Below are 13,475 nucleotides of genomic sequence, written 5' to 3' on the forward strand. Positions count from 1 at the left end.
TATTTCTTTACCAGAGAACTTCATGTTTCCAATGGCTTCAGGTTACTGTCTCGCATCCCTCCATTTCAGCTTGGAGGACTTGCATTAGCATTTCTTCCAGGGCAGATCTAGTGGCAATGAACTAACACATTGCTCTTGGAGAGCTGAGGCTGTCCACTCTGCCTGTCTCAGGGACCAACACTAGAAGGGTCCTCTAATTTTTTAAAGAAATTTGTTTTTACTGCTAGATGTTTGTGCTATGTAACGATTGCATTCACCATGGGGAGCAGGCATGTGTACATAATCAATCTTAATTGTTTGTCTATCTCCTTTCCCTCCCCTCTCTTTTGGTTCCCTCCTCATATGGAAAAGCTCAGTCTTTTTTCCTACTATACCTCTTTTATTTTTCTCTGTAATTTATTTATATTTGAGTGTCTTGGATAAGAGAAACTGTGCAGTACTTAAGCTTGTGTGCCTGACTTTATTTAACATTATATTCTCAAGATGGATCCCTTTTTCCTACAGATGACTCAAGCTTCTCCCTCTATATGACACAGTAGTATGCATATAAATTCCATATTTCTTTTATCCATTAGTCCACTGATGTACATGCAGGTTGCTTCCAAGGCTTAGCTATTATGAGTTGTGCTGCCATAAACATGGGTATGCATGTATCCTTGTATATGTGTTTAACTCTTTCTGGAAGACACCTAGCTGGGTTGAATGGAATTGTTTTAAATTTTGAAAGGAATCTCCATACTGATGTCTGTAGTGGTTGTACTAGCTTATATTCCCAACAGCAATGTAAGAGGACTCCATCCCCTCCCCCCAGCCTCACCAGCATTTGTTATTTGACTTCTTGATGAAAGCCACTCTTGGGGGCCTGCCCGGTAGCTCAGTTCTTTAAGTGGCTGCTTCAACAAACAGTCAGGCTCAGGTTGCTTGGGTTCGATCCCCACAACACAATACAGCCAGTCATGCCTTGAAGGCATTCGGTGATAAAAAAAAAAAAAAAAAAAAAAAAAAGAAAGCCACTCTTCCTAGAGTAAGACAGAATCTCAGTTTTGTTTTAATTGTATTTCCATAATGCCCAGAGACACTGGACATTTTTTTGCATGTATTTATTGGCCACTTACACCACTTCTGAGAAGTCTCATTTCAGTTGCTCATTTGTGGTTGGGTCTCTTGGGGGCTCTAGTATCTTTCAGTTCTTTTTTTATATATAAAGTTGTCTGCCTTTTTAAAATGTATTTGGTGATATGGTACAGGGTCTCAGTGCTGGCATACGTTGTAGTGTCAGGGATTAAATCCAGGTCCCTGTGCTTGCCTAAACAGGTGCTGAGTCCACTGAGTTATCTTGTCTTTCAGTTTTTTATGTATTACAGACGTTAATCTTCAGTCTGAGGAATAGCTGGCTAAATATTTTTTCCCATTCTGTAGGTTGGCTGTTTAATTTGTTTTTCTGCTTTCATCTACAGAAGCTTTCTGATTTGATCCCATTTGCTGATTCTTGATGTTATTTCTTATGTAATTGGAGTTCCATTCAGAAAGTTCTTGCCTATATCAAGACTTTACCAATTTTATCTTCCAGCAGTGTCTGTTTTAACATTTAGATATTTGATTCACTTTTAGTTTAGCACATGATGAGAGAAATGGGTCTTGATTTAATCTGCATGTGTATAGCCAGTTTTCCCAGCACCCTTTTATAAACAGACCACCTTTCCTCTGGCATGGTTTTGGCCCCTTGTCAAAGGTTGGATGGCTGGATGTGCTTAAGGTTGCTTCTGTGTCCCCTATTCTGCTCCACTGAGAGGTCCTCTGAGCTGGTTGCTGGCCACAGATCCAGAGCATTTGGCCACACATTCTCCCCTTCCAGCTCACTTAGCATCATCTGTTCATCTCAGATGGGCAGTGTCCCATCACAGAGTTTTGCAATCCCTCTAGGCTAAATTGCAACAACTTGCTCAACTTGGGGCTGCCCAGGAGTCCCAGGTAAGAGAAGCATTGTGAAGGCTGTCACCTCACAATTCTGAGAGAAGTCTGAGTCAGTGTTAAGTAAGCCCCAGCCCTGCCCCCAGGTTACCACCTCCAGCAGCCAGTCCTAAGCCTTCCTGGGACTCTGCTGTCTTCAGGATGACCTGGCCACACCTTCCTGTGTCAGGCTGAGCCCTTCTGTTCTGAGTGCTAGTCACTGGAGCATGTGAAAGAGGCCCGAGAGCACTGTGAGGTCTCTGGACAGCACTAGGATGACTAGGTCAGGCCTTCTCCACCTGCAGGATGGCAGCCACCTCCCTGCGACGGGGATCCCAACTGCACCCTAGGACTTTAGTGCAGCTTTAGGTTCAAAGCAAAATGAAGAAGGTGCAGAGATTTTCCTATATACCTCCTATCCCTACACACACATCTCCACCATCAACACCTCCTTCAGAGTGGTGCAGCTGTTACAATAGACAACTCTGCACTGACACATTCATGAACATCCAGAGTTCATAGCTGACATTAAGGCCCACTCTTGGTATTCTGTATTGTGTAGGCTTGGATGAGTGTATGACATGCATCTACTACTAAAATACGCAGAGTATAGTTTCTATGCTTTAAAGTCTTAAGGGCAGTTTTCTTTTTCTTTTCTCTCCCTTGTAAGAGATTTGTAAGTATAAAGACCTACAGTCACAAGAGATCCCAGGAACCAGTGAAGGTCCTAGGGGAAAACTTGATAATCAAGCCTTTAAATAGACTGGGTGTGGAGGTTTCAGAGTTACCAGATTCACTGACAGGATTTGAAGGGAACCCTAAAGAAGAGGTGTAGTGACAGCGAGACACCATCATCTGGGATATAATTCAGGCCTTCAGAGGAGATTCTTGTCTAGGTATGGTTTGTTCATTTTTTATTTAAGAGCTCTACTTGTGCAAGGCTTAATTTTGGGTGCTACAAGTATAGAGATTAATGCTGTCTTCATAGAATCCAGGGTGAAATGGAGACAGTGATATATCAAAAATTTGTAATGATGGCAGACTTGGATGGGTGCAGAAGTACTACGATGATCCAGAAGGGTACAGTGCTTCTAAGGCAGTGGGTGAAGGGAAGCCCACTAGGAGGTGATGGCAGAGACCCACAGTCACAGGCAAACCAAGGTAGCAACTAGGGGACCAGAGGGACGGGAGCCATGGTGGCCCATGGGAGCAGGAGTCTGGAGTGACTTGGTGGAATACAACAGGGCTCAAAGGGGCACGAGATCCGTGAGCCAGGGCAGCATTCACAATGTAAGAAGCCCTGAGCTGTGAGGGCAGTGATCCGCTTCTTGTGCACTGCTGGCAGACATTTAACTAGGCTGTGCTGCTGAAAACTTTTTGTGGTACCAGGGATTGAATGCAGGATCTTGTTCTTGCTCTTGTCACGCAGCCACTTATTCCACTGAGCTACCTCCCCGGCCTGAAAATGATCCTTAATATTGGAGCCACTATGAATGAGAGCCTGTGATAAAAACATCATGGCATGGGAGGTAGATGAATGAGAGTTCCTAGTGACCCTCTGATCTGAGGGCCTCTGTGGGGTCTGCTGGAGATGCAGGATAAAAGCTCCAGATCAGAGGGGGACAGAGAGGCACATCTGGGAATCGTCTACAAGGAAGCAGAAACACCAGTCATGAGCACCCATGTCGTTCCGAGAACAGAGATCAAAGGCGAGGACAGATCTCCGACCTAAAACTCAAAGACCTCTAGCATCCTCCTTAAGCTTGGCTGAGGGCAGTGGAAGGGCGCATGGCTGGAAGCTGGGAGACAAGCCTCCTGGGAGTCTCTGGAAGGTGAAAAAGATGAGGATGCTCAGCCCAGGGGCCAAGCTCACCCCAGATTCCTCACAGCCTTATCTCTCCAAGTTTTGAAGGCGTGAGTGGAAAATTTTAACAAATCAACATTTTATTACCTGTTTTTGTCTCATCAGTTTCAGGGTGTCCCTCATGAAATGGGTAAGCCACCTCCCACTCCACAACTTGTTCCCTCAGCAAGGCTGCTAGTGACATGGGCACAGGAAGTGAACTTGGTTCTTGCTTTCAACATAGCTTCTGGCTTAGGCAAAAGCTCGCACATGGAGGAATGCCTGTGCCACCATCTCACTCATGAAACAAAGTTAGAAATGCTGTTATGAAGGGAGATTTCAGAAGGAAGCGCACCTCAGGGTGAAGCCAAATAATGAGTTAGCAGTCCTCATTGCTTACAGCCCAACTTGATGAGCAAGTCTGGCGAATGCTGAGTGGGAGTGGGGGCTGGAACATCCCTAGGCAGGCAAGCAGAGGCCAGGCCACTGAGACTGCTCCATGACACGGTGGCCCACTACATGAACAGAAACTGGTGGGATGCAGATGTGGGTAGATTCCATAATGTATGAGTTACTCCACCTTGAATTCACCTATAGCCCAAAGCTGAGGCTCAGCAAGCGTTTTTAGAATAATTGCTTTTCATCATCCATGTACCTTTCCTTTTCAAAGGAAATCCAATACAGAAAATATGGAACATCTCAGATGTAATTAATTACTTGGTTCTTCCCTCCCCTGAAGAACTCACTGCAACTCCCTCCCTTTAAAACTCACTGCTGCTATCACACGACCACTGAGGTGGAGGAAGTGGCCTTCAGATTCAGGGCTCTGCAGGGAGCTCCCGCTCACCTCCCTTGCTTATCTGTATCCATGTAGCCTGGAGTCTGCAGTGCCTCACTGGCCTTTTCTTGCTTACTTGTTCTAGGACAGCTCTCACGTCACTTTAGTATATTCAGTATTTCCTAAATAGACTGTGTCCTTCCTTCTATGCAAGGAGTTTAGTCACCTTCTTCATTAGAAGATGGTACTAATTTGCTTGTTAATAACCCATCACCATAAAATCTCGTTGGAGCACCCAATCTGACCTCCTGGGCTCCACATGCCAGCACAACAGGCTCCAAACTGCAGAGGCTGCAGAAGCTTCGAGATAAACAGGGTGGCGGTGGCAAGGAAGTTCTTACTCAAAACTAAATACAGCCGCTGCTTGCTGATCAAGAGCTGAGATCACTCGGAGACTGCCGAAACTCTCCTGGGATTCTGATTCCTTGAGAAGACAGGTCTTGGCCTGCGCCTGCCACTCAGAGAAGAGGTGAGGGAGGGAAGGCAGAGGTATGACCTGTGCTAGACACAAGTGCTCATTTGAGTTTTATCTTCCCAAAGCATCAGTATTTCCTAAAACTTAAAAGTTCTTTTTTTTTTAGGCTTGCAAACAGGCTTTAAGGCACCTCCCTACCCAATTTGCAGATAACCAACCAATTAGGTTGGAAAAGCAAATCCATCGAGCATGTCTACTGCACAGTGCTCCCAAAGGTGCTTTCTACAGCAGACACGAGTCACACCACTAGAGTTACTTGTAAACCTGCAATCTGCCAGCCGCTTCCAGATCCACTCCTGCGCGGAAGCAGCACCTACATGCGCACTGGCAACACGGAACCTTGCTAGGCTAGTAAAGGGCTGGGTTGAGGACGAAGAGCTAGTTTGACTGGCAGAGAGGTCTGGAGCTTTGTGGGTCCACAGAGTAGCATCAACCTACTTGTAGATGCTAGAAGAGACGCATCTGTAAAGGGCATTGTAATGATGGCTCTCTCTTGGGATTGTCTGAGGGTTCCAAGGAGTTGATCAATTTCAAGTGTCTGAAATAAGGGCAGGCACGTAGGGCTTCCTCTTTCTTGAGACAGGGTCTCCTCACGTATTTCAGGTGGGCCTTGAACTCACAATACAGCCTCGACTGGCCTCGAACTCACTACAATCCTCCTGCCTCAGCCTCCTGCGAGATGGGCTTATAGGCAATGTACCATCATGTCTGGATAAGACTTCATCTTCTAATACTCTATTAAAATTAATAGAAGAGGAAAGAAATTTGCTGCAAGACAATACAGAGGAGCCTCTTCATTGGACATTTTTCCTGGGAACCTGTTTTTCCTCTTCAAACTGAAGGATGCCAAGGAAAGCACAGAACATAAAACTGATGTATTTTCCACCTGGTCAGATAATTCCAGGCAAAAACTATGGTTCATTTGTGCTAACAATTTCAAAAGTATCATGGCCTATGAAATGCAATTCTGAGTGTTTCACTGTTACAACTTCTGCTCTGATCCACAATAAAGTAGCTAAGAGTTGGCAGGGGTGGGGGGAGAAGGGCTAAGGATTTCTAGAGAAAATGCTCCCCCTCTTTCAAATCAAATGCTCTCTACAGTTAAACTTGTACCTCATTCTCAGAATACTGCCTGTTAAAATGGTCCAGGAGCCTGCTTTCCAGCCCACAAGGCAGCTCCAGCCACACCTGCATCCTTTCTGTACAAGCTGTAGTTCTGCAGGCTCAGGCTACTGCAGATTTTGCATCCCCACAGCATCTGCCTGTTTTATGACATTCATGCACGCAAACCAGTGGCCAGCTCTCCTTATTGATGGAGAAGTTAAAGTTAATGCAATACAAGGCAGAAAGGAATTGTTCACGGGAGACAGTGCCCCTGGGTTTCATGCATTCCCACTCCCTCTTGGGCCTCCAGTTTCACCTGCAAGATGGGACAAGCAGAGGTAGCTTGGGCATGTGCCCTCTGTGAGGAAAGTGACTGCATAATTCCTGGGGCTTTATTAGCTTGGGATTCTACACCTGGAGAGACCATAAAATTCAGAGACCAGGCTGAGCCCAGGAATTGTGTGTGTGTGTGTGTGTGTGTGTGTGTGTACATGTGCAGTGGGGGTGGGGGTCTTTTCAGATAGCACCATTCACTGTACTTACAGACTTAACCCAAATGCTCATGGTGTTCTCTCTCAGGTTTAAGGCTGTTGAGGTTAGGCTTATGTCATGTTTGACCTTGAGAGTTAAAATCAAGGGCAAAAGGTCATGAGAGTGTGCCTTGAGTTTTCCTGTTACCAGCAGTGATCTATAAACTGAGTGAACAATGCCAGCCAGGGCCTCACCCTGTCTGCTGCAGGGCCAGTGGCACAGGTACAAGATGCCTCAGCAGGACAGGGAGGTGGCGCAGGGGCAGTGAGGAACTGGGAACTGAGAACAAGAGCAAGCAAGAGGGGATGAAAGCATACAGGGTAGGAAGAAAAGAAGGAAGCACAGAAGGAAAGCAGCAGGGGAGGCATCACCGCGGCGAGGGGCTGAGGCTGCACTGCTCTGCTAGCAGCCGGTGAAGGTGGCCAGACCACAGCACAGCCTCCAGCCGGGGCAGGGCTGAAAAGTGTCTCTGACTGCTATAGACAGATATCTTTAAGAGCTCTGGGCAGGCAGTCTCAGTCAAGAAGAGACTGACTTCAAGGTACTATTGATTTCACAGTGCTTGCATCCTTCTGAGGACCTGTTGGCCTCACACCACACTTAAAGCAGAGCCACAGAGGGTGACTGTCCTCAGCAGAGGTGTCAGCTGAGAGCCTGAGGTGACCAAGACACCCAGTAAGGACAGCTGCTCCAGCAAACCCAGAGTACAACACACCAAAGCCCCTCACCCGGGAGTGCAGTCACCTAATTCCAAGTTGGCAGAGGGGTGCAGTTGGCTATAGAACAGAAGGAACTCACTGAATCCAAGCTGTTGCCTCTTAATCCCTTAATTAGACCAAGTTCTTCAGGAAGAAGCACAAGTCCCAGCTCCCAAGGGAGGTCTCAGCCAGAGCACACCGACACCCACACACGCACACAGTTGTGTGTATGAATACACTCATGTGAGTGGCTCAGAGTTTAAAAGGATTTATTTGTTATGTGAGCCAAGATCCGGAGGATAGGCATGAAGGCAGCTATGGCACCTGCCGGCACACTCAGGCTATGCCCAGCTCCATGGGTTGACTCTGCTCTGACTTAGCCAGAGTCTGCTGGGCAGCACTGACAGCCTAGTGGCCGGAGGTCCTGGCTGGAGAGACCTCATGTGAAAGCTTTCTTCTTCTTCTTCTTCTTCTTCTTTTTAACAGGGGCTTCACCTGGTGCAGCCTCGACAGCTACCTCTACTGGCCGTGGCAGCTTTGTCTTTGCTCTGTTCTTTCTGGGCTTCGGGGCACACTCCTGGTCACCAGAGGCCTGGACGCAGTCCTCAGTGGCCTCATCCCCATGGGGATCTGCAGGCTGCCACTGGGCCTGGGCTCTCTTCTTGGCCATACATCCCTGGCTCTCCTCTTTTCCCCGCCTTGTCTTTTTAGGCTGCCTGGCCTTGGTGTGGAGGTAATTCTCCACGTCCTGATCTGCTGCCTCTCCTTTTTTCTTCTTTCCCCCTTTCCATCCCACATGGATCTCTGAGAGGCCAGGCTCAAGGGCGGGATGCTGTGGCTTGCTCCTGAGCTGGGCCATCCGCTGGGCGAAGTACTCCTGGATGGTGAAGGTGCTGGTGGTTGTGGTGGAGGTCTCACTTCTGTTCTCAGTGGCGGGGCTGCACTCACCCTGCGTGGGGAGAGAGGTGAAAGTGGTAAGCATCAAGCAGCCAGGACTCCATGCACAGCACATGCAGTTAGGACAGCCTGAGAGCCAGCTGCCTGTTTCTTCCTCCCTGCTGCTGGGCCCAGGCTGAAGAGAACAGGGCAAGGCAGCTGCACACCCTCTGGCTGAGTACCAGGTGGGCCCGTAGCTGGACTGACAGCAGCCAATGTAGGATGTTAGCTGGCAAGCTGCCTAGATGGATTTCTGTGTAAACATTTCCTCAGGAACAATGCTATAAATGGTGATCAAGTCCCCAGGGTCTCCCATAAAACTAGGGTCACTGAAACTCTGGAGCTCTGTGTTTTTTTTTTTTTTAACTTTTAAAAAATTATTTATTTGGTACAGGGTCTTGCTACACAGCTCAGACTCCTGGTAGTGATCCTCCTGTCTCAGTCTCCCCAATCCTGGGATTACAGGTATGCGCTATCACACCCAATTTCAGTGGCCAGCTCAGCACGAGTAAACTGTCCTACCAAAAAATAAATAAATAAAATAAAATACATTCAGAAAAAAAAAAAAAAAAAAGAAAAGAAAAGAATGGCATGAGTACTGGGGATTGAACTGAGGGCCTTGAGCTTGCCAGGCAGGTGCTTAGACCACCAAGCTATCTCCCAGCCCTTGTGATTTTGACAGTGATTTCAACTCCCTTATGGAGTACACAGATCTGTGTGCTGACCTAGAAACAGGTATCATAGGCTAACTCTCCACGTGGGACGGGAGCCGACTCTAACCCACATGGGCAATGACTTCTGTCTCACTCGCATCAGGTGCAGCCACTCCGCATGGATTCCAGATCAGGATTCAACTACTACTGGGAATGTAGTTGGCGCTGCTTTGCTTATGTAGCTAATTCAGCCACCCAAACTCAGCACATACAAATGGACCCTGTGCTTTCTTGACCTAGTGGCTCTCCCTTGATAAAAACAAAACAAAAAAGCTCAGTAGAATTCTCAGAGAAGCAGCATCTTGTGTGAAATTCCAGTAGGATCACAGACAACGTATGTAGCTGCTGCCCCACTCTGTCAAACGCTACTTCCAACATCACTACTTATCAAATCAAAACTGGCCTTGTATTTTAGCCTCTGGTCCAAAAAAACAAAGTCATGCCTTAAAACTTGAAATTTCAAAGATAAAATGTAAAACATACGGGATAAACAACTAAGCTTTGGGAAGAAGACTAAATGATCTATTAGCATTCATTCCCTTTTTTTTTCTGGAATCCCATCAGGTAATTTTGGGAGAAAAATGCTGCTGTGGGAGACAGAAACCAGACCACTCTGTCTTTTTGTTCTTCATACACCAAGAACTGAAGCTGCACAGCAGGATGAAATGCCTTCTCAAGGCTCTCTGTACTAGCCAGTCAATCACAGACGATGGACAAGAAACATCTTGCCTCCCATGAGGGCACACACCCCAGTCATACAGGGACACGGGCCCTGGGCAGGAGGCCCAGTTATGGAACAGGTCTCAGCGATAGCTGCCTGTTGCGAGCTGGCCCCTCTTCTGCAGTGTATTTATGAGTTTGAAATTTGGTTCAAGTCATACCCTTCAGATATCCGGGCCACACTCATGGATTAGCAAATGCTCTCCTGCTTTTACCAGTCTGATAGCAGGAACTGACTGCTGCTATTAGTCATGCACTTCGTTATTAGGAAACACAAGACCATTTTTACTCACTTGTTGGATTCAGAACATCTTTCTACCAAAAAATAGGCTGCTGCTAATGAGTCCTACAATACTGGGGGGACAAGCAAAGGACGGGCCCAAACCCAACCCTGTTCATCTCTGGGGAGGGGTGGACAGAATGACTTGCTTGCTGAGACAGTGGCTCAAGATTGGGCAGCCACCTTCCCACTACAGGACTACATCCCTGCAGAAAACCACAGAGAGGAAGGATAAGCACGCTGAAAATCCGACTTCTGCTGCAGCACGGCCCTGGGTTCACACTCCACACACTTGAAATCAGAAATGCAGCTTTACTGAGATTATAATTATTCTATATTCTTGGTCACAGCATCATATGAAAAATACATGTTTTTAAGAAAATGAGCACTTTTTATATCTGGTTTCTTTTATAATATGAACAAGTACTGAAAAAAAGAGCTGTTACTTTTTAACATTTTGCAACAGACAACTTGGCATCTTCTATTTCCATTAAACACATACACAACCTCAAAAAAGTGTACAGTATTTAAGTTTAACTTTCACTACTTTGTAAACGATGAGAATGTTAACTAATGGAAGTCCTTAAGTAAATGCCAAGGCCTCTTTGGGCCTGAGTTACCCAATCAAGTAATATAAACAGATTAAATTAGGTGCCTTTTAAGGTCATTGCAGGACTAAAATGTACTGGTCCCTACAGAGCCCTGTGCACTGGGTGACAATCATTCCACAGTACAGAGTGCAGAGAAGGCCTGGTGAGGCCAGTAAATGGGTTGCAAGCTGAGCCCGGATCATGGAAAACAACACTGTGACTCTCAGGCCTAGTAAGGTGACTAGTAATATGGCTGCACTCTACCTCCAAACAAGCTTACTCACCACCTGCAAGAACGCTTATGGCCAAAGATCACATCCAGTGTATCACTCAGGAGATCAGGAGGAGTCAAAGTCTGTTCAGTACTGAATAACCTAAGAATTCATCTTAAAGAACTACTGCTATATAGAAGCTAAAATGTAAGGGTCAAACCTTGAAGTGACTGTTAATTAGAATAGGAATCCCTTTTAAACATCAATCTTGGAAAAACATTCCAACACAGCCTTCTAAACAAAGATGTAAGAAGCTGGAAGTCTAAATTCCAACATTGCACTTTTGAGGGTTCTCTTTTTATGTCACATGGCTTAAAATCTCTACTTTTCCTTCACATACCTTACTTAAGTTTTTTTCTTAAATGGTAGATTGCAGGTGGGGGAAATATTACTGATGCTAATAGGTTGCAACTGGACAGTGGAAGTTCTAAAAGGAATGAACAGGTGAAGATGGCATCGCAGCTGTAAGCCTCTGCAGCCCCAAATCCCTCAGCTGCTGCTCTTATACCAAGCTCTACCAGCTCTCTGGTAACAGCTTTTCTGCAGCTCAGGGACAGGGAGAGGTGGGAGAGCCCACAAGGGATCCCAGCTCTCTGTGACTAGGGATGGTGCTGGCTTGGCAGCTGCTCTCTTGCATGGTAGAGCTCTAGGCAGGGTGTGCCACACCTAACTAGCTGTGCCCTGGACCCTGCCGCACACTTAAGATAGGAGCTTTTCAAAGGAAGGGTCTGTGAATGGGAGGACAAATGGTTGGAGAATTAGCAAACCTTTAAAAATCACAATTCCAACATTTGTAATATATGCACTATTCTTCCTGTTCATTAAAAAAGATACACGTGCAAACACAGAATCTTGAGATATTCTCTACATGTTTTTAGTAGTGACTTTAAAAAAATATATAAAATGAAAGCTTATACTGTTCTAAAAAAAGTTTGGGGCTGGAGATATAGCTCAGCAGTGGCTTAAGCACCTGCCTGGCAAGCACAAGGTACCAAGTTTGATTCCCAGTCCACATTAAAAAAAAAAAAAAAAAAAAAGTTTGATTGGTTAATCTTTGATTCTAATCTAATAGTCTGATGTGTTAAATTTTTTGGATGGTTGATTTTACCCTAGTGTTAACAAGGACCCCAACTTGTATAGAACCAACCCTGTGCTCTATGGACCAGAAGGCAGATGACTTGGGACCTGCTTCCACTGCAGAGCGTGGACTTTGAAGCAAGAAGAGCTAGCTGGGATTGCTGAGCTCACCGAAAGACCATCTGTGACACACTGGAGAAGACAGCCACCAGCAAAGCCCCAGGTACTCAGCATCCTGGGGCGTCCTAAACGATTTCACTACAGCCCAGAGAGCCACATTCTCTCCACTGTGCAGTGCAGAAATGAGACTCGAAGCACTGAATCTGTAAGTCCCAAGGCTCAGAAACATGAGGAGTGGACCATGGCCCCACGGTGTCAGGGATACAGCCACGCTCCTCCGTGATGGTGCCCTGACCTCTAGTCTGCGGTGGTCTCATCTGTCAGCTTTTCTCTCTTTACAAGTCACCCCAGCCCTACAAAATATAATTATAAAATCAGGGATTAAGTTCCATGCTCAACTTTGAGTAGTGCAGAAAGTTTCAGGGAGAAAAATTGTCAGAGATAGACTACTTTTTAAAAACAGAGAGAAAAAAACCTATCTTACCTAGTTTGCAATTTATGTAAATAGGACCCTAAAGTGGGGCTTTGGCTCAATAACTTGCCAAATTAGCATGTGAACTCTCTCGTGACAAAGCCCAACTGCACACACTCAAGTCCAACCTTCTATACAAGGCCAGGGTCCCTCTTAGGATGACATTGGATAACCTTCACCTGCACACTTTCAATACAGAGACTATCTTACTCAGGTCGTAGTCCACCCACAGCACTTGTTGATGCAGTTTTCCCTTTAGCAGTAGGTGGAATCAAGGGGTACGCAGACATAGTAAGAAAATCTTAATCTCTAAACCATCTCCAGCAACTTAGAATCAGTGATAAAGACAGCAGATGCAAAAGACGACCTTGCAGAAAAAGGCCCTTATGATATAAACTATACACACCACAACCTTCTCAGATACCTGAAGAACATTCTAAACCACAGATGTCCACTTTCCTCCAGCATTCACAGGAAGATGAATTGTTTCTTTTAGATAACCTATCTGGAATCTTGGCAGCTTGATATGCTTTGTGCCAGAGCTTCACTATAGAGAACTCTGCTCTTGTGTCATTTGGATGTGTATACTGAGATGGAATATCAGTAAAATGTTCAAAGATTCTCTTTATCACTCTCAGAAGAAAGCTATCAGTATCATTTGCAGCAGAGAAAGGAGTAAGTTTGCTGAGAAAGCTCAGTGCGGCATTTGGAGCAGATGCGCCCCACGTGTGATTCACAACAGACACACCTGCCCAGGTACTGCAGTCAGAAGCAAAGGCCTTAGCTCGCTGGGCTGTCTACTAGGCTAGGGCTGCTCACTAGTGATGGGGTGGTGCAAGTTCTCTGACTTACATGG

At 46.0% G+C, this 13,475-nt stretch overlaps 1 protein-coding gene across 1 annotated transcript in view; it reads right to left on the minus strand.

The window, feature by feature from the left end:
• Nucleotides 1-7,695: 7,695 nt before the first annotated feature.
• Nucleotides 7,696-13,475, minus strand: part of Pinx1 (PIN2/TERF1 interacting telomerase inhibitor 1) — a 78,290-nt gene continuing 72,510 nt past the window's right edge. The window contains exon 7 of the mRNA XM_004630757.2: nucleotides 7,696-8,388. Coding sequence (XP_004630814.1) covers nucleotides 7,879-8,388 — 510 coding nt within the window. The 3' untranslated portion in view covers nucleotides 7,696-7,878. The remainder of the gene's footprint in view (nucleotides 8,389-13,475) is intronic.

This window comes from Octodon degus, unplaced genomic scaffold (genome assembly GCF_000260255.1).
Source record: "Octodon degus isolate 3935 unplaced genomic scaffold, OctDeg1.0 scaffold00036, whole genome shotgun sequence".
Taxonomy (NCBI): Eukaryota; Metazoa; Chordata; class Mammalia; order Rodentia; family Octodontidae; genus Octodon; species Octodon degus.